Raw genomic sequence first — 22,130 nt, 5'->3', positions numbered from 1 at the left:
GTTTCAGCTTCAAAACCAAAAGCTTTTCGTGGGAGCTTGAGAGGAAAAATTGGTTAGAAAATTGTCTGTATGGTTTTCGGCTAGGCTTTTCATGCGGAAGAAATTCCTGTGCTTTTTGATGTATGTTAATACCCTTAAATATTCGGACTTGTAAATAAATGTTCCTTTAAAACTAAAAAAGTTTATCAAATGTTGTATAGCCATTACGATTAAAAAAAAACAACGCAACCTTCCGGATTTCTTGTATCTCTAGGAATACCAATCAAAATAAAATAAAACTAGAGATTCATAAGAAAACTGCTTATTTGCGTTTGAGTGCACGTTCAAAATACCATAATTCACGTTAAACATTTTGGAAATATCGAGGTTTTAACCTGTCCTCGATTTTGGCAACTTCGGCGTGCTTCTTTAAAATTTGCATATATTTCGATTAACGCTTGTCAACTTGCGATCGTTCAGAAGACCACCTGAAAACACAGGGAAATATTGATGCCCGGGTTCAATGAGGTTTACAGATTCACTCGGGGATGACATTCAGCTGTCGCCCGCGCACTTCACATCACTTCTCAATGAGCAAACATGCGAGCTTTCGGTTCGAAACTAGTAATCAATGAACGTGTAAATACATTTTAATGAACCCCAAAATAAAAAAAAAACCGAATTAGCTGGTGTTCTTTGTGCTGTGAATTATAAAACAAAACCAAAACAAACAAGCCGTGCAAAAAAAGAATGATTTGCAAGTTTAAGACCCAGTCGAACTTTAAATACTCTCTATCAACATTTTTGAAAATTAGTTATCAAATTGATTTTTGCTTATTTTGTTTTAATAAAATAGATACAGCATTAAATTAATTATAATTACTTTTTAAAAAATGTAAATTAAACTCTGACATTACGTGGTTCGTATGATTCTTATAATATTTTTGGCGACTTATCATATAAATAAGTAGTGCTAGAGTCTTAAGCGCATAAAGAGAGGACCGCTTAAACTAACAGTAAGTGTCTTAGGCGTGTGAAGGTATGACACATGTATGTAAATATTACAATTCTATAGATTTGGATAGCTAAATTTCTGCTAACACCCTTTCAAGAATTTAGTGATGTGGTATTTTACAATTCTAAGAAATTCATAGCTTAACTTGAGTTAACACCTTTTTTAAAGAATTTTTGATGTGGCATCTGGCCAGGTTCCGTTTCGGTGTGCTGCAACCATATGAAAAATCCCATAATACCCTCTGCAGCGGCATGTGGAATCGTGAATTTCGGTAGCCGCAGCCGAAGGCGACGCCAATCGCTTCAGACTCTGGGGCTTTTGCTGGCCAGTCAGTCGGTTAGTTAGCCACCGTTCGCCGTTCAGTTCACACGTCGCGCCAAGAAACGATCCCACTTTTAAGTTCCCCAACCCAAGTGCCTGGCTCATCCCGAGTTTTGTCGGGATCCCATTGATCCATTGTTCTGGAACTACTGCAGTCCAGTAGTAATGCCAGCGAATGCCAACACGTCTGGCCAGTTTCGGTTAATTGGAACGTGATTTATGTGGGCCAACGGAGTGAATAGTTCCTATTCCGAGTGCCCTATAGCTGGTCAGTACCCAGCGGAACTCAGCCAATGCCGGGTTGATAAGCGCCGCGAGCGTGATAAGAGCGGAATAAAAAGGCGCCAAGTCGTAAATCGCAAAAATTGAAATAGAAATAGAAAACGAAATCAAAACGGCACCGGAATTGCCAGTATTCGCATATCACTTTAATTAGTATAAGATCATTAATCAAAGGCATTATTAAAAGTATAAACAAATCGAAAACGCCAAAGAAGTACGATGGCCAAGCGTGCGAGCTTAACACACGACAGCAAGTCGATGGAACTGGAGCTGCCGCTTTTGGCGCCCCAGGAGCGGAGTCAGAGGAGCAGGAGCGGGACCAGTGAGTATGCCACCACTTCTCCTTCTCCCCATTGGGCCATTAAACCAGTTAACTTGGTCAAAACAAGCTAACTGGCACACCACACACACACACACCCGTTCTTGGCCATAAATCAGTGACACTTGCACGTTGCATTATAGCCAGAGTTTTTTGGGGGGGCAGGGACTATATACTGGGGAATTTGCTTAGAATTCCCCCGATCGAATGTGAATGCGAATTATTTGTATGCCATTTAATTTATGGAAATCGTGTAGCGCCAATTCAATTAGAATATTGGAATAAATCAAATCAAAACGAAACCGAAACGATTGGCAGCTAAACAAAGTCGAGCCCCTCCCTTATTGCTTTTCCTATATCGGTTATATCCGAACACCCCACCCCTTTCCATTCGTTCGGTTCATTGATAAAAGCTCGGTGTCATTTGCTTTCCCACTCGATGGCTAATTATTTCTGTCGTTGGTGAATTATAAATAACGCCAGCTCAATTTGCATTTTATTTGCCCAGCCACAAAGGCAATAAAATTAAACAAAGCAACAGCAAAGGGTATAATAATGTTTATTGTATGAGCATTTTGAAGAGATTAGGGTTTTCTGTCGAGAATATTGCATGCGATATTACTACTTTGGTTCTTTTAGATGTCAATAAAAGTGAAATAAGGGTGGCAATGGAATAGCGAAAATAGAGAGGGGATCTCTGAGAATAAACATTCTATCAAGTAATTGAGGGGACGAAAAATAAATATTTTTGTATACCAATTAATATAAATGTAAACCTTCTTTGACAGACAATATTATAAACATTTTTCTAACATGTCAATTAATAAGGTTATATGCTTATGAATAAATAATAGATCGATCATCATTGAAAATATTTTTTCCCTTGGCATTGTTAAAATGACCCAATTTCTAGTTCTAAATTTAACGAGCCTAATCACTCAAAATTCCCAATTGACAATCTGTCCGAGGCGATGGGAAATTTATTATATTTTCTTTAAGAACATTTCCCCATTATTTGAAAATATTTATCTACCGAAAGAGGGCGTTTCCGAAATCAACAGGATGTATGATTCATGAGTACATTTACGACTCATTTAATTGGGTTGGGCTAAATTGAATCACAATTTTAATCAAAGTATTGACTTACTACATAAGAAGACCCTAACAAGCTGATAGCGACTTGGAGTACTCAATGGAGATATACCGCCCCAAGATATCCTAATCATTTTAGCTAATAGTAATTTAGACTTCAGGCTTGGTTTCACAATTAGCACCATTTATGGCATTCAATTAGCAACAATTTAGCCACCGAACAAAGAGTCTTGTTTGTTATCTTCGCCGAGGGGAGGCTATGCCTCCGCAACTTTGTCTTCATTCGTTTTTTTTCTAGGCAAATAAATAACAAATTTTCGCGTAATGAGACAAAATAACAACAAACAAGCGCAGACCCCACGGACCCCGCGGTCATAAATCAATCATAAACCGGCAAACTCAGTGGCCGAATAGTCCGTCTACAATTATTGGGGAGAAAAACGAGGCAGAGTGATTGGGAGATCTCTCTGTCAATAATATAATCATAACGCCATGAACAACGAGCCACAGTAAAGTGCCATTAAACAAGCTAACCACCGAAATAAATACGAGAAGCAAAACAAAGGCCCAACAACATACAAAAGTGTCAACAAATTGTCAGAATTATATTTGATGTGATCTATCAGGCAAATTGTTCTCGACCGTCGACAGACGAACACGTTAGGCCCAAACACCCGCTGATCGCCGAGCGTCGAGCGATCTTTCGGCACGCTCCACTTATTTCCCACCGATCTCCGATCTCCGACACTGACCGCTGGTTTTGTGTCAGTGGAACTGCAGTTCGCGTTCACACATCAGAGATAGCTATACTCAACCCATTTGATCAATTGATTTATATCATTACACCTCAGGCGGAAATGCAAGAGGCGAGCAACAAAGCTTTTGTTGATCTCGAAATGTGCACACTCTTACTTTTACTTGTTCCGTAAAAAAGTATAGGTTGGGGTCACCATCCACAGGGCTTAGAAAATCTTCACTACGCTGGATGTGTTTCGTCTACCTTTATGGTATAGAAATACTGTATAATGGTCTTTCTACAGTAAATAGATTATAAACAATTTCTATTACAGTTTTCAATCTTCAAATTTGTTTGATTAGGGTCACCATCCATAGTGTCCAGAAAGTCGTGACCACAACGGATTTCTTTTCTTATCCTTTATAGTATAGGAATCCTGCATAAGTGTTTTACTAATCCATTTAATTTTAAGTGTAAGAATTATTATAACACTTCGTCTTCTTTAATTTTAAGTGTAAGAATTATTATAACACTTCTGTTCCTTTCGCCTAATCTTTAGTATCACTTTAATTTAAGATTAAACTAAAATAAAAGAGAGTTGATATTGGTAAATTTTAAGTTTGAAGAGTCACTTCCTCCTTTGGAATTCAATAGGCTAATAAGAAGAGAACGCTAATAAACGATTATGTGCTCTCAAGAGCATCGATATTCCGGGGACTCCCCATTCGGGGGCAGAGTATGCTAGTAATGCCGAGTGAAGTGGTGCCGGCGATTAAATAACAACAGCAACAGTTTTGCGCGCCACGCGAATCGAGAGCGGTCCCAAAGAGAGTGGGGGCTGGCTGCTTAAGAGAGCCCCAAGAGAGCGGCAGAAGAGAACGCGCATCAGGTGCAGCGGCAGAGCGGCGGCAGAGCAGCGGCAGCAGCAACAACACAACACCCGAGAAAGCAACGCGGCGTCGTCGGCGGGCAAAGAATGGTCCAAAAGCTGGCAGCATCCGAGCATCGGTTCTGCCGGCGTCGCTGCCAACGTCGCCGTCCGATGGGGGCGGTGGAGCAGGGCGGGGCGGCCATAGAGGAGAAGGTTATAAAAGTTCTTCGCTTTGGAGACGAGCGCTCAGTTGCTCTTAGTCAGTCGTTGTGTGATGAACTTGAACAGCCGCCCTTCGAATCGTCGCCAATCGAATCGCATTTTCAGCACTCAGCGTTTGGGAAATAGTGCGAATCAAGAGCAGGAAGCGTTGTTGCTGTTGCTGCGAGCAGGGCAAAGACAAGCGGTACGGTACAAGTGCGGTGCGAGGTACAAGATCCCGAGATTCTGAGATTTCGAGATCCCGAGATTCGAGGTGTGGGTGCGTGAGTGCGCATAGTATAAAATTAAACAAACTGAAACAACAGCAACAAATGCGAGTGGCAACAATGATGATGCTATATATACTGAGTTCCGATGAGATGTGCTAATATATAGACGAAGACGGGCCGCCAGACAATGTTTGGACAACCCATAAATAATGCTAGCGGGCAGCAGCAGCCCACACAGAGAACCCCCCTTAAAATTTCATAATATCAGCTCGATATTATCATTATTATTATTATTTGACGTTATTATTTACTGGGGTGATGCTGCTGCTCTCTGCTTGTTATTTGTACCAGTTGTCCAAACTGCAAATTGCTGTTGCTTCAACGGGGAAAAACGCGCGCCAAGTTCTGTACCACGCTGCGTATGAGCAATCCGTGAAATGCAACCAAAATACGGCACACCACCTGACCACGTGTCGATGGGGCGTAAATGCCGTTAAAAACTCGCATCGTATATTTTCGCAGAGACAGCCGTAGAGACGCTCGTAAAATCAGGCAGGATTTTATGTGTTAGTTTCCGTTTAGTGCGCTTCTGGCCGTAAATTTATTCCAAACTCAAAAAAAAGTGAGGAAGGGAAATAGGGGAAAAAACAAACGAGGAACGTGCGACGGATTTCCGCGCCGAGACAGACATACACACACACCATCGCCATTGCCAAAACAAAAAGAGCTCCAGCAACAGGAAACGGGCTAGGAAGTCGCCACCAGCCATCAGCCCTGCCAATTGTGCAGCAGGACGCGTGCTGCAGGATTGGCTGCGCCTGAGAGCAGCAACACCAGCGGCAACATCAGCAGGAGCAACACCAACACCAGCAACACCAGCGGCAACTTGTTTTGTCTATCCATAAGGTAAGCTCATTACGCACACAGGCTGCCACGGCGACGTTGCGGGTGTGTGTGTGTGTGTGTGAATGTGTGGCAAGAGTCCTGGCATCCTTGCTCGCGGACGTGCCGCCAGCGACGTTTGCTTTGCTCTCCTTTGTTTGTTTATTTGTGCGCCTTTTTTTGCTTGCTTTCTTCCTCCATCTCTCTGTGCGTGTGTGTGTGTGTGCTTTCTTTTTTGCCGCCCAAGTCTATTTGTTTGGCTCTTGCAACAACAACTACACCAGCAGCAGCAGGATAACAACAATGAGGATAACAACAATGACAACGACAATGACTTTATCCTGACAGATTGTTGAAGCCAGCTTTGGGCCCTCTGGTGGAAATCTGCAAGACCCACTCCAAGCATCCGAATTCGCTTCGAGGATATCCCTGTAAATTGTTACCATAAATGACATAAACGGAAATGGTCCTTAAAAGTAGCCTGCTCATAGCCACCAATATTAAAATGTTTTTAAATTTTTATGAGCTATTAAACGTAATGGGTTTATTGGCGATTGTTGCATTAATGAAGTATAAGAAATCTTTCCCTTAAAAATAAATGCACTTTTAGTAAAAACACACAAATATTTTATTTAAGAGATTAAAATTTAAATCATGGCTTGACTATTTTTTCTATCTTAACTTAGTTCCCACTACTCATAGAAATATTATAGTTAGCTTAAATAGCCCAACTAATATATATATTTGTCTAAAAGTAAAGTGAAATAAGTTTAAAATTATTCAATAAAATATTCATATATTTTTTTAAATAGTAATATATATCATATAATATATTAAGAATGCCTAAGCTGCAAGGTTCTTATTCGGAAAGATTGTAAACTCAACTCAAATAAACTAAGACCTTCTAAGGTTCACTGTTTGTCCTGGCTAAGCATGCAAATACAGATCAAATTCCACCTCAAATACGTTCTTATTCCTCTGAGGAATTAGGGTTACTCAAGCTCAAGGCGAAAGTCTAAGGAGTCGGAGAGCTCATGAAAATGAAATTGAAAACTCCACATGGCTGAATCCCAAAGACGCATAACCGAGCATTGAACATATTGAGTAGCTCATAAGCATATTCGAATGGCATGTGAGTCCTGACAATGCAGGCACAAGATTCGCAGGGACGTAGGTCAAGGGGGGGCCAAACAAACATAGCTGGCAATCACCTGGCCACCTTTCCACGACCCCCTCCCTGCCGTGAGGTTATGCTAATGGCGGATGCTTTGACTCTCGACTTGCCACTGATTGGAAGCGCATAAAAGTAGCAAATCAGTGCGCACTTTGAAATGGAAATTCTAATCAAAAAGGCGCGCTCCTGCCCACAATAGATGGATAGATGGGCGGGTTTGATGGGGCGGCAGAGGGGTTTTCCTCCTGCTTAGCTGGCAAAATTTCAAATTGCCAAACGATTTGCTATTCGATTAACAAGACACGAGCCGCGGGGCAAGGGAAAAGGGAAAGGAGCCCAGAGCCATCATCCACAACCGACAAGTCGAAATGGAAATAGATTTGCGAATTCATGTTGACAACAATGGATCAGCAGCAGGCATTCACTTAGACAGCCATACAGATTTACATTAGGAGTGAAGCTAAACAGAAACCAAATATGATTCCATAAAAAAGGGTGGCTATCGAAATGGGGAATACCCTACGCGAAAAAAATGTTAAAATATAAAAGAACTTACCAAAGGATCCAATTCTTTAGAGTACGACCGTTATTTTTGTATTAAAAAGGCAAACGTATTTAAAAAATATCATTAGATATATATGCCTAAACGGTTCAATAACCTAATACTATTTACCTGAGACCCATTGAGCCTTGCATATTTATGGTACAAGATGGTATCTCAAATTAAAATGGAGTATCCCATATACCTTTTGTTAGCGCAATTTTGCCCATGGCTGATGACCTATATTCTTTTGTATTCCGCTACAACGTGGACCGATTCCGGCTGCGAGTCCGGCTGTATCCTGTGCATCTCTGACTTTGTTTACAGCAGAATGCAGCCAGCTCAACTGAACCGAACTGAACTGAACTGAACTGAACAGAACTGAACCACCGGGCAGGACATTCTAATAGCAGATGCTGCACGGTAGGCGGCAAGCGGAAGGAAGCCAGTAAAGACCCTTCAAATGTGAACGAGAACGAAACGGAATTGCCATATTGCAATGTTTTCACCTCCCTCTCATCTTTCTCCCGAGTTCTACTGAATTCTCCTGGGTAATTCTTGCTAAATAAAATATATCCGCAGATGAAATGGCATGGGGGATGTGTTGAGTGAGGTGGATCCAAATCCAACCGAAGGTAGCTGAAATTTGCATAATATATATACGCCCATCTCATAAAAACTTTAAAATACTTTGTGGCTGCCTTTTCAATTGATTTGAATTGATTTGATCCTTGTGCGTGTGTGCTTGTGGGGAGAGCCCACTTCATTGTAATGATTTTGGCATTTGAAAATTTGTGAAAATGTGCCATTTTACGGAATCCGATCACACAAAATTGTCAAGCTGCCGCCAATTTTTGGCAATCAAATGTGTTCGAGGGGTTTTTGTGGCTTTGGCCGGGCTTATAGACTTGCAAATGTGTTCTCGTATTGATATGAAAATCGCTGACAACAGCTCTCTTTTGTTGTATGGTCATTATTTGCCAGGAATTTATTGTATTTTTATTGCTCATTAGTTTGAGAGTGAATTGAGAAAAATATGTAAGGTTGGAACGTTTGTTTCTCTAAGCTTTTTAAATTTTACAGTAATTTAATTGGTGGTTAGCTCGGCTTTTGAGGTTTTTTAGCTGTATAATTTAGTTATATTGTTTATAAGGGTTTTCCAGAGAGAATAAATAATCAAGTAATGCTGGTATGTGATTTTTAACCAAATAATTTTAAAATTTTGTTTTATCAAACTTTTCCAGAGAGAAACCAAATTTAAACAGCTTGCATGAATAATACCCCAACCTTGTTTTTCAAAAAATTTATGATGCCTGCAATTTGCCTTTTAATGACGGTCAAAGTTTTCTTTGGACCGGGAACCAGCCTATTGGTATTCGATTCGTATATTTTCTTTGCATTTGTTTTTCTACCGAAAACAGTCGTAAACTACAAGGTTTGGTAGTAAAATGGCGAAAAAATGTAGGTCGTTTATTGGCTGATTTACCTCGCAATTAGTCGCATTAGTTTTCTGGTTCAAGCGGCCGGATCGGATCGATTGGGATCGGATCCGTGTTGTTTATATGCGGATTCGTTTTTCGCATTTGTTTACCCAGTGCCAAAATCAATTTGGTTTAATGGCAAGGCGTGAAATCGTAAATTTAAACCACTATTTAAGCACGTTCGTGCGCAAATCGGCGATATAGAAAGTTAAAGATGAATTGTTTATAATGGAGGATTGTGCGTTGCGTGGGGTGTAAATCGAATTTGAATTGCCATTATTTACAATCGCTACGGGCAGCCAGCCAGCCAGCTAGGAGAATTAAATGCAATTCGCCAGACGTTGCGCATACGCCCCGTAGTGCAGTGGTGATGTTACTTATCCGAAAGCGGCTGTCATACAGCTGCAATTAGTCTGACAAGTGATGAAGTGAGGCTGGCCAATGCTATACGATGACGGGCCGTCATCCGGCGGGATTTGGTTTGGATCTGCGACATCGTCGTCATCGCTCATCCGCACTGAGGGCACTTGTCGGCGCAGCGGAAGCGCAGCTCGTTGCTGCGTGCAAGTGTCTGAAGATTACTATTACCCACTTGGCAGCACTATGTATTCGCCCCAGCCCCCTTTCCCCCCCCGCCCGGAGGCGAATGCATAATAAACAAATCAAATCCTATAAATGTGCAAATTAGCTGGCAACGTCACCGAGCCATGCTTGCACAAAATGCAGATGGAGGCGTCATCATTATCATCATGGCAACGAAAGCACCCCTCGGCACACTCAATTCTCTTTTCTATCATCATGGCATGAAAGTGAATGCACTTTTATATGCATGACGGCTAATTACAGCGGCAATTTGTCCGCCCATCCTCTGCTCAACCCATCTCTTTTCGCTCCCCAGAGCTAAACGCTTGCCTTTGTATTAAAAATATTTAGCACATTTCGGCTTTTGTTTTTATGACGCTTATGATTATGAGATTCCTTCCACATTTCTGATTATTTACACTCGGCCAGTGGTAATTGTCTGGGGAACCCCCTACGATTTGTCATTGTGCTACTTAAACTGGCAGAGAAAATCGCATGAAGCATTACGGAGCAGTAATAGAGAGAAGTTGGCTAAATTCGAAGTAAAAAAGACTTAGATAAAGAAATAATGGTTATTTTAATAGCCACATTTAAGAGCATTTTTAATGCTTTTTTATTAGCTCCGAACTTAACTACCCTGGAATTTCTCTAAGTGAACTATTAAATAAATAGCCGTAAAGGGGTTGATTCCCTCTATTGACATTAAAATCTGTCATGTGAAAACATGATAGCTTAAGATCCTTGGCTTAACTTTAAGAAGGGTTTACTTATACTACTTATTAAATTTAAACATACATTTGCTGGGATGAATGAGATATTAGCATCATTTTATCCTTATTCACTTCTGTTAAATGTTCAGATATAAATTTTCCTTGTTGAAGTATATTTATGTGAATAATAATAAATCATAGTTGAGTACCCTTGAATACTATTTAAATTTATTATGGGAAACCGTAACAATTTTTATCTATTTTCGGTTAGTTTTCAAGCTTGTCAGCGACATTCCCCCACTTATTTTAAATTTATAAAGTGAGTGTGAATAACAAAATGCCATAAACATGAGGGAAACTCCGCTCACATACACTTTTTGATAATTAAATTTGTTATTCATTAATATTTTACGACTAGCGGCAGCAGTTTCTCGCATATTTATGCAAATATGAGTAACAAGAAAGCCTCGCACTCTCTTTCACCCATTGTCAATTGTCTTTAGCGCCGTTTTTTTTTTCGTCGCTATTTTTAATTGACCACGAACGGAGGCTAAGCAAATTATTAATGGCCAGTGGGAGAGAGGAGCCCTGGCATTGACTTTTCAATTGAAACAAATCATTATTAGAGGAGCTTGTGTGGATCGAGTGGATTGTCAATTGAGGCGCTGGTGGAGCGTGTCAAGAGATCGCACCCAGAGGCATCCGCCTCCAAAGCACTTTTACATCTCCCTGGGAAACTGGAGAGCTGGGAACCCGAAGATATATATGAGGACATTAGGGGGCAGCGGTATTAGCATGCATCTTTATGAACGTGCATGGCATAATAATTCGTTATTTATAGGCGCAATGTAAACGTAATTACCAATTGGACATGGGCCATTGCCACTTGATTAGCATGGGGTGTGAAACTGTCTATAAAGTACTATCTTTGGTAGCACAATGAGCCCCTGATATGCATACAAAACTGGAAAGAGCGCCAAGTAGATCGAATGGGTAATTGCGTCAGTGACCAGTTCTGCTTTTTATGGTTAGATGTCGGATATATCTATAGATAGCTAATTGATTGAGTAGAACATTCACCTAGTGCGGGATTAACTCAATGTACATAAAACCAATTGAATATTACAATGCACAATAAACTATAAATACTATTGATTTAATAGCTTATCAGTATTAGAAAGTGCATTTTTTAATACAATTCAATTAAATGTTGTTTTACTTGTATTACGATTTCCTTGTCCTAAGATTATAATAACATTTAAGGAGAATATAGAAAAAAGATGACCAATTATCTAATAGGTGCAGATAATTCTGTCATTTGATTAGCACTTATTTTGAATTAAATCACTTGCTAAGACAAAATGCGAAACTAATCTAGTATCAATTCTGAAATGTGCAGTTTTAAATGCCATAGAATTACTTATTGTACTGTTGTATTATGATTTCCTATTCCTAAGACTATAATAACATTTAAGGAGAATATAGAAAAAAGTATAAACAATTATCCAGTAGGTGCTGATAGGTCTGTCAATTAGTTAGCACTCATTTTTAATTAAATCGTTTGCAGAGACAAAATGCGAGTCTAATGAACTTGAAAGTGCATTTTTAAATGCTATATAATTACAAAATGCATGTGTTGCTCTATGATTTCTTCCATCTTGTAAAGTGCATTTTAAATACTACTTTTTATATGATTTGTAATACGATTTCCTTGTTCTAAAGAAAAAGACATTAAATTATCTGATATAGTCTGATAAATCTAGCATCTATGTACAATGTGCATAAGGGTGCTAATAGGTCTGTCATTTAGTTAGCACTCATTTTTAATTAAATCGTTTGCAAAGACAAAATGTGAAACTAATCCATTATCAATCCTAAATAGTTCAGTTTTAAATGCCACAAAATTACTTATTGCATTGTTGCATTATGATTTCCTTTTCCTAATATTATAGTAACGTTTAATAAGTATATAAAAAAAATATAACCAATTATTCAATAGGTGCTTTAGTTACCACTTATTTTTAATTAAGTCGTTTGCAAAAAAAATTCGAGTCTAATGCAATATTAATCCAAGAAAGTGTACTTTTAAATGCTATATAATTACTTAATGAATGTGTTGTATTATGATTTCTTCAATCTAGAAAAGGGCATTTTTAAATACTACTTTTTATATTATTTGTATTACGATTTCCTTGTTCTAAAGAGAAAGACATCCAATTATCTTATATAGTCTGATAAATTTATCATCTATGTACATTGTACATAGCATTTATATTTAATTCAAGCGTTTGCAGATAACAAGTGGGAAACTAATCCATCTTCGACAGCTTCCAATTAGTTTATTAAATGAATTTAATCTCGCAACCAGGAACCTGTCGATTTGTCAAACCAGCAAGTGCTAGAGGAAAAGGGGATCGGACTGGGCAACTGGGAATCTGGGCAGCTGGGCTGTGACCAGGGCGACAACAGCTGCTGAATGCAATTAGCGTTATTTTCAGCGTGCCATGATATTGCACATACGCCATGTGCGCCGTGTGCGAGTTGAAGGTAAACGGCGACGACGTAGTTTATAGCATTGAAATTGAGCCGTTGTGCCCACACGACAACGCGACGACCTTCGGCGGACACCAGTGGCAGTTGCAACTGCAGTCTCCGTTGCCCAGTAACTCCTCCGCTGGCCAAAAGCTAGCGGGGGCTGCCTATAAAATTGATAATTAATTATCCTGCCAGGCAACACAGGATGGGAATAGGAATAGGGATAGAGATTTTAGGGGGCGTGCCTCTCTCCCGCCTGCGGCTTTTCACGGACACGCTTCGCTTATTCCTGTTTACAAGTGCGTGAAAATGTGCGCTCAACTGCTTATCACGTGCGGCGTATGGCGTGAATTTTACTGCCACAGCCGCAGCTTCTGCCTCTGCCACTGCCACTGCGATGTGGTGTGTGGTGCCCACTGGCCACATATGCAAAATGCTAAATCCCCCTCCTAAATGGAATATCTCTTCCGGGGGCTTGGACACGCCCCCCGGCGCTAGGGCAATATGCAAATTTAACCAACGGCTCCCGGGAATTGTGCCATAAATGTTGGCTCAGTTGATTGATATGTGCGAGTACTTGATTCATGGGACACCAAGGGGTATCATATGCTGCTGACAAGTCATGAATAGGAAATAGAAAAAAGATATTTGATGTTACATGGATCAGCAGTAAAATTTTCTAAAACACTTAACATATGTTGAACTTAAAGAACTTACAAAATTGTTTCGTTTTTATATGATACCAGCTTTTCCCTCCGCTACTTTGACCGCGTTTAAGAAACGGAATCTAAAACTAACTCAAGTTTAGGAATCTAGAAGTGCAGTTTTGGTTTTCCATTGGGAATACGGGAAAATCAGACATGAAAATGGGTTAAATTTCGACCATCGTGTAAAAGTATTATTTTAAAGTAGATATTAGAGAATTCATCCACAAATTCATAGAGGTATCCCACGTCAAAATCAGAATACAAGAACTCAAGTTATTGAATTTAGAAGTGCAGTTTTGGGTTCCCATACTGAAACCCATTGGAAATTCAGAAAATGGAACATGAAAATGGGCTAAAATTTTGACCTTTTTATAAAAGAAATATTTGAACGTAGAATATTAGAGAATTCACCCACAAATTCAGAAAGGTATCTCACGTCAAAATCGGAATTCAATAACTCAAGTTATGGAATTTAGAAGTGCAGTTTTGGGTTCCCATACTGAAACCCATTGGAAATACGGAAAAATGGAACATGAAAATGGGCTAACATTTCGACCTTCTTATAAAATAAATATTTAAACGTAGAATATTATAGAATTCACCCACAAATTCAGAAAGGTATCTCACGTCAAAATCGGAATTCAATAACTTATGTTATGGAAGCTAGAAGTGCAGTTTTGGGTTCCCGTACTGAAACCCATTGGAAATACAGAAAAACGGAACATGAAATCGGTCTAAAATTTTTACCTTCTTTTAAGAGAAATATTTGAACGTAGAATATTAGAGAATTCATCCACAAATTCAAAGAGGTATCCCACATAATAATCGGAATATAATAACTTAAGTTATGGAACCTAGAACCCATACTGAAATTCATTGGAAATACGGAAAAATGGAACTTGAAAATGGGCTAAAATATTGACCTTCTTACGAATGAAATATTTGAACGTAGAATATTAGAGAATTCAATCACAAATTCTTAGATGCATCCCCCGTTTAAATTGGAATACAATAACTCAAGATATCGTATATAGAAGTGCAAGCTTGGGTTCCCATACTGAAACCCATTGGAAATTCAGAAAATGGAACATGAAAATGGGCTAAAATTTTGACCTTCTTATAAAAGAAATATTCGAACGTAGAATATTAGAGAATTCACCCACAAATTCAGAAAGGTATCTCACGTCAAAATCGGAATATAATAACTTAAGTTATGGAACTTAGAAGTGCAGTTTTAAGTTCCCATTCATTGGAAATACGGAAAAATGGAACTTGAAAATGGGCTAAAGTATTGACCTTCTTACGAATGAAATATTTGATCGTAGAATATTAGAGAACTAAATCACAAATTCTTAGATGCATACCCCGTTTAAATTGGAATACAATAACTCAAGATATCGAATATAGAAGTGCAGGTTTGGGTTCCCATATTGAAACCCATTGGCAATACGAAAAAATGTAACATGAAAATGGAAATGTAACAGTTCGACTAACTAACAGGATTTACTAACATAAGTATTGTCTACCTATTTTTAAGCATGTATGTTTTGCTATAACCATTTGAGGGTTTAAGCTAATAATCTTACACGTTTCCTCTTAACCTATTGAATAATCCCCAAACTTTTTTCGCTCGCTTAAAGTACTGATCCTTGGAAGCCCTATTTGGCGTGTGGTTAATCGCTTGATTTGGCCTAGTAATACGCGAGGGTTAATCAACTGCAAAGAATTAAACATTTAAGTCGGCCAAGTAAAGTCGGAAAGTTGGCAAGTGTGCTGCCTACTTTTGGGCATTGATACCTTCGGTCACTTTGGCCGTGGGCTCTACTCGGCCATTTCTTGTGTGGGGACCCCTACCCCTACTTATTCCGGGCAAATCCCAGACAAAGCCAATGCGCTACAAAAGCCTCGATGGCCAGTGGCCACAAAAGAAAACGCAAACAGAGCAGAGCCGAGAAAGGATGCGAATGGAAGGGAATGGGAATCGAGATGGGGGAAAGTTCAACTAGCAAACTGAGCAAAGGACACGAACATGGCAGGAGCAAACCTCCTACTCCACCTCCACCCCCGACGCAATTACATTAAATCTTGGCTATTATTCTTTTACTTTGTAGAGCTCTTGGTTCTCGGTGCTCAGCAGCAACTTTGGCCGGTTTTTCCTCTGGCTGCTGTAGTTAATCGCCTCCAACGTGATTGAATTCCATCGAACGCAGGTTGACCAATGACCCATCGGCAACCCCGGCGGGTATCGGGGATCTGGGGCTTGTCCTAATAAATGAAATAGAGCCGCTTGACTTGACTGCATTCGAACTGTTTCTGAGAGGCTTTAGCTTTTGCTTTAGCTTTCGCCTCCGACTTCGACTCCTAGTTGCTTTACGGCCAGTCACTGTCCACTTAACTAATTGCTCCTTTGTGTGCTCCTGACACGGGCAATAAAATTAATTCCCCCCTTGTTTGGGATCCACCAAGTCAATTATTTGCATGTTTTTACTCAGCCAAACACTGGTCAATCTGCATCCACAGCGTTTTTTTAATATTGGGTATTGGGGAAGTTAACTAAGAAGAATTTGTAGAGTATGTTAGTCTGGTAGTTTAGTTACTAGTGTTTCAGATCTAATTAAGTTATAATTATTAAGGTCTAATTAATTAATAAAATCTGTTAAGTAAAGAAACGTTGACTGAATGAGTTGATTGTACTTCTGAGTTTTCAGGATATTGTTGCATACTTTTAGACATCTGACGTGACTTTTGAAAGTGATTTTAAAATCACAGATATTTGTGAGGCACCATCAAATATTTTCCATTTTAAAGGAGTTATATTACCAATAAAATGTTTTTAAAATGTATTCATTACGTTTTGCCCATCACTCTTGAGCACGCTGTATTCATAGATTCACCTTCACCTTGCCACTTCTTCCAGTTCCTTTGTGCATCATGCACGACTCCGGCAAACCGTCCCCCGCCACCAGCCCCACCATCCCGCCCAAACAGCAGGCAGCGACGCTCCAGTCGCCGGCAGCGGCGGCGGCGGTCAGCGGACTGGATCCGGCGGACGATGAGGACGAGACCGACGTGATCGGCGACCTGATGGGTCACTACGGGAAGTGGCAGCTGCTGATGACGGTGCTGCTGTCGCTCTTCCAGGTGCCCAATACCTTCCACATATCCTCGTCCATCTACCAGGCGGCCAACAAGGATTTTTGGTGCCAGCGCCCTGCGCAATTAAAGCACTTGCCAGTGGATGTCTGGCGGAATATTAGTGGTTCCGTGGACAACTGCCAGAGATGGGAGGGCATCGATTGGAGTCAAGTACCCAATGATACCACTCAGCCATCAGAGTGGAAGGTATGATCTAGTTAGTAGCCTATATAATATATATGAAAAATATATCCCTAATTTACCAGCAACCTCTGGAGGTGGAAAGGAAAATGGTGGCCTGCGAGAAATGGGAGTACGAGACGAACGACAACGTGGGCAACACCTGGACATCCCAATGGGATCTGGTGTGCGAGAAGGAGCACCTGAAGAACGTGGCCGAGATGTTCTTCCTGCTCGGAGTGGCAACAGGTGGCATTATCTCCGGCTATTTATCGGACAAGTTCGGCCGCAAGACAATGCTCTTCATATCGGCCGTGCTGCAGACCATATTCGGTGAGTGTCTCTTTGGGGCCATAAAGGCTATCTCCCATCCCCATACCACCCCTTATAAAGCCACCCCCCCACATATACGGAAGTCACACCGACATTGGCCCTGACGGTGGCCTCCTCTGGTGACTGTGAACTTGGCCATGTCGAGGGGGTCAGCACGAGCACATCGAGTGGCTCTCTGTGGGTTTTCAGTGGGGTCGGGCTGTCAGGTGGTTGGATAGTCGGTTGGGGACTCGAGCTGCAGTTGTGGCTGCCTGGCTCTTGCCAGCCTTGTTGTCCTTGTTGATTAAATCTCTCACAATGTATAATTGAAATTTGCATTCGAAAGGACATTACTAATGAGGAACTGGAATTGAGGGTGGACACGTGTGTTGATTTTGAGGCTCCATAAGGATTACTAAGGAAATGCCTTGAAGTGTGTGCATTAACTTGGGAACTTATTATCGCTTTTAAGCTCCTTATTTGTTGATGTTGATGAGGGAAAATCATTATCTAAAATAGTAGATTAATACAATACATTTCCTAATAAATGATAGCTTTTATTGGGTACTAGTTTGACTTATTTAGTAGCACACGCGACTATTCCTTGTAATTTTAGACCATTTTCTTTTACAAAATAAACTCATTTACTATTAAATTTTATATTTATAAAATTTATATATTTTTGTATGCCTCCTAGGTCTTTGGCTCTATATCTGCAGCTCCTTTGAGCTATATCTCACACTTCGCGCTCTGCTCGGCTTGGTATCGGTGTCGGTGACCTACTCCGGCCTGATCCTGGCCATCGAGTATGTGGATGGCAAGTGGAGGACCATCGCCGGGATGTACAACCTGTTTCCACTGCCAATCTCCTACATGATCATATCGGGCCTGGCCTACTTGACCCAGGACTATCAACGCCTGCAGCTCTGCATTGGAATTCCGGGGATTTTTCTGTGTTTCCTCTGGTAAGTCTTTGATCGATTTGGCAGGTAAACAAACAGCATACGAAAAAAAAACACATGTGTATATAGATCACAGACTCGTGAATTAATGAGAAGAAAACATGGCGTGGGTGTTCTGTTTTGCCACTATAAACAGAGTGGCATAATTGCCGCGGCACATGTTTCCTACGATATATATATTTTGATTTCTTTTTAATTTTTCCCGGGCGCTCTTCTCTTTCAGGTTTGTGGTGCCGGAATCGCCGCGCTGGCTGCTGGTCAAGGGTCGCATCGATGAGGTGCGTCGTATTATAGAGGCGGCGGCCAAGTTCAATGGTCGCCAGCTGCCCGCCGATTATCAACTCACTCCGCCGACGCAGGAGAGCAGTTCGCAGGATGTGACCTACCTGTTCCGCTCCAGCTACCTGCGACGCATCTCCATCTGCTTCTTCTGCATCTGGTTCACCATGAATCTGGTCTATTACGGGATTATTCTCAATATGAGCTCCTTCGGCGGCAATGTCTACTTGAATTCGGTGAGTTGTACTCATTTTTCGTGGAAACTAAGTATACGCAACGTGGGCGCAGAGAAATTCACTTAGGCAGGCAAACTTCAGCCGAAATCTTGTCAAGATATAGGATCAATCAAGCATTTAGCAAGTGCCAAGTGGCTCCGAATTTTTCGGTGAGGCTGCCTAATTGGATTTGTCAGCAATTCCATCAGCCGATGACTGAAGATTGTCTGTTCGATGTCAAGTGTTTCGGTTCTACGAACCACTGGACCTGATGTGAAAATGTGTTTGCAATCGAATTATGCTGTTACTGGCCCAACCCCCACTCCCCTCCCCACTCTATCTACTATATGGTAGATAAATCCTGTAGTCGCGGTCGCAGCGCCACTCGCAGCCATCTTAGCCCCTCCACCTGGCAGTTGGCCAGCAGAATGTTGAGCACAGTGCTGACGGGCCTTGGAATACACAATAAGCTAAACATGTTTGGCATTTGTTCGGGATTTGATTGTTTTAAAACACTAAATCGCTTAATGTTGTCTAATCTCCATGTTTGTATTTTTTTTTTGCCCCGAGAAAGCTAATGGCATAAGTGAGGTAAAGATTTTAAATAGAATTTTGACGTTCCAAGTGATTGGCGTCAGGTAAATTTTATTTTTTATGCATATTTATAAAGTTTCATAAGATCCATTTAAATTTTATATATATAAAAGTAATGCTTAAAAATATTTCAAAATTTGTTTTTATATTATATATATATTATTCTCAAGATTTCAAGATTGGGAACTTTAAGTACTAAAAACAATCTTTCGTAACTTGAACTTTCTTAAGTCTCAAAGGGCCGAATTCTCAATAACATCTTAACTTTTCTAATTAATTTAAATTGTATCCCATTATAATGTTAATTTTTTTGTAAAATTAACATCACATAGAGAAAATGCACCAGACTTCCGAAAGAAATTAACCTTATGATAACTTTTTCTGGCAGAAACTTAACATGACATTAAGAAATGGGACACATTTTTTTTTGGTGGTGGTGTTATGTTTTCTTGATTTTTCCGAGCCAATTGTTCAGCACTGTCCAGCATTTGACAATGCGTCTGCCAGTGAGATTTTCAGCTAATTTATTGCGTAATTTATTTTGACAACGCTGGGCGCACCTTTGATGCCGCTCTGATTTAATGCGCCCCGCCGACAGTTGACATCTTGTCCACATGCCCAGCGCCCTGCTTATCCTCACCCCCTCTTAAATCTCTTTCCATCTGTTTTGCAGGCGCTAGCTGGCCTAGTCGAAATACCCGCCATCGCCGTGGCCATGTACATCATCACCAAGGTGGGCAAGAAGTGGCTCTTCTGCGCCACTTTGATCTGTGCCGGCGTCGCCTGCTGCTGTGCGGCGATCACCGAGGGGCAAGCGGACCTGCTCTGGCTGAAGATCACATTCCTGATGATGGGCAAGTTCACCATAAGTGCGGGCAATACCATAATGCCGGTATATACGGCGGAACTTTATCCCACGCCCATTCGCAATGTGGGCGTTGGGGCCTGCAATGTGGCCGCTGGTGTGGCCCTGATCCTCACTCCCTATCTTTCGCTCCTCGTAAGCTAGAAAACTACCTAAAAAAACAAATAAACTATTAATCTTTAAATTATAATATTCCAGAACAAGATTGAGGGCCACCTCCTGATGACCCTGCTGACCGCCTGGAGCATCTTTGGTGGCTTTGTGGTGCTCTTTCTGCCCGAGACCGCCGTGCGTTCAAAGGCAGCAAACCAGGGTGGCTCCAATGCCAATGCCAATAATGCCAATGCCAATACCAGTGTCGCCAAGCAGGTGTAATGACCGCCATTGCCAATCCCCACGTGCTCAGCCCCCGAAGGAACAAAGTATTTTGGCTGGTCCAAAGTATGCCGATTAGAAGTCAGAAGTCTCTATGCCCCCACTTAACCACGCCCTCTCTAACCTGCCACGCCTCCCGACATATCCACCGCCTGAAGCCACCTACAATTTATGGTAACGATTCGATGATTGTCCAAGAGTAATGCCAATTCGCTAGAGAATGTCACATGTCAGGCAGGACCTTGTTTGCGTAGCATGTAGTGAGTATGTATCTTAACAATTAACTAACAACAATGGCTTGTAGCTTATGTCATAGTCTAAGTACTGAAAACACACACACACAACATCCAGAATGTCATTAAACAAAACTCTAAGTAGATTAAGTTCTTCGGTTCCCATCGAAGTTAATAAACTTGGCCAAATCTTAGGGAGGGTTTGCAAAGGGAGTTTACTGAAATTTTTTTTTATCCATTTACCCAATAGATCCCATTTTATTTGACCCTGTTTCACAAATATAGATTTTAATAATGAGAAACATTTTTATGGCAGTACTCCATCAATATTATGCACCTTCCTAAGAAAAGTTTATGAAATGGAAATTTTTGCAATACCCAGTTAATTACCCTGAATACAGAGCGTTACTAATTTAGCTAATTTAATTAAATCGAATCAAAGTATACACAAGCAAAAATCAAGAAAAAAACAATTATAATGTTGTCAATATGTCTTGTCAATATCTCAACGTATTCATAATCTCGTCGTCGTCGTCTTCTTGTTGTCTATTAATAAATGTTTTCCAAATACGAGATCAATAAGCAAAGTATCTAAATCTTCCAGGGAAATGAGAATGGCAGATTCAAGCGACAAATTGTAATCTCTAGTAATTGTAGTCAATTAATCCTTAGTCTACGCGTACCCAAAAACAAAACTTATATACAACAGATCAGTCTCTAGGTATCGGTCAATTATGGATTTGTATATATGTATGTCTGTTTGTGTGTGCAGTAGGACACAGAACATACAAGAAGTTTTATGGTTTGGAGTCATATTAAACAATATATGTATGTATATGAAATGAACAAAATAAATTTCCAATATAATGCATTTAACAATGTATACAATTATGTGTATATGGATATGTGTGCGTTTGTGTATGTATATGTAGTGCAGAAAACAAAAACAATCAAATTAGAAAATGCAAACCTGTTGAATTACTTGTTGTACTTACCTACCAAGTTGTTATTTGCTCATTTGTATTTGGTATTATTTTCGTACTTTTATTTTGCTTATTTTACCATTATTTTTTTGTTGCATATTGTACTTACCCGTTAAGATGAAACCAGCTTTGTTATGTATTTGTCATAAGTAAAAGATTTTTTAAGCTTCAAATAAACGGAATACCCGAATCTAAAACAGAATGAAATTAATTGTTAAGTTAAGTGTTGAGATGAAGCACTTGAATAAATTTATGAAAATTGTTGTAAATCAAAATTACCAAAGCAAACGCAATTATAGTGTCAAAATAAAATATAAATAAATAAATAAATTGAAAAAG

The 22,130-nt window shown here is 40.2% G+C and overlaps 1 protein-coding gene across 9 annotated transcripts; it reads left to right on the top strand.

The window, feature by feature from the left end:
* Window positions 1-1,410: 1,410 nt before the first annotated feature.
* Window positions 1,411-22,091, top strand: LOC119560596 (organic cation transporter protein). 9 transcript variants are annotated; one of them, XM_037874167.1, is made up of 8 exons: window positions 4,878-5,021; window positions 5,629-5,952; window positions 16,576-17,000; window positions 17,060-17,306; window positions 17,983-18,250; window positions 18,471-18,762; window positions 20,009-20,335; window positions 20,399-22,091. In XM_037874167.1, the coding sequence occupies exons 3-8, from the start codon at window positions 16,590-16,592 to the stop codon at window positions 20,573-20,575; spliced, it is 1,722 nt and encodes a 573-aa protein (XP_037730095.1). In that variant the 5' UTR covers window positions 4,878-5,021; window positions 5,629-5,952; window positions 16,576-16,589; the 3' UTR covers window positions 20,576-22,091. The 9 variants fall into 9 exon arrangements, with proteins under 9 accessions (XP_037730053.1, XP_037730095.1, XP_037730061.1 ...); XM_037874133.1 differs by having other exon boundaries at window positions 5,569-5,952; XM_037874185.1 differs by having other exon boundaries at window positions 4,879-5,090.
* Window positions 22,092-22,130: the final 39 nt, after the last annotated feature.

The sequence above is a fragment of the Drosophila subpulchrella genome, chromosome 3R, assembly GCF_014743375.2.
Source record: "Drosophila subpulchrella strain 33 F10 #4 breed RU33 chromosome 3R, RU_Dsub_v1.1 Primary Assembly, whole genome shotgun sequence".
Taxonomy (NCBI): Eukaryota; Metazoa; Arthropoda; class Insecta; order Diptera; family Drosophilidae; genus Drosophila; species Drosophila subpulchrella.
This window is presented reverse-complemented; position numbering and strand designations above follow the sequence as displayed.

What these genes read in the sequence shown, in the direction of transcription:
- LOC119560596 (XM_037874125.1), top strand. Translation starts at nt 1,817, where the DNA reads ATGGCCAAGCGTGCGAGCTTAACACACGACAGCAAGTCGATGGAACTG. An exon ending in CTCAGCCATCAGAGTGGAAG is followed by an intron (nt 17,001 to 17,059) that starts GTATGATCTAGT and finishes CTAATTTACCAG; the next exon opens with CAACCTCTGGAGGTGGAAAG. An exon ending in CGTGCTGCAGACCATATTCG is followed by an intron (nt 17,307 to 17,982) that starts GTGAGTGTCTCT and finishes TATGCCTCCTAG; the next exon opens with GTCTTTGGCTCTATATCTGC.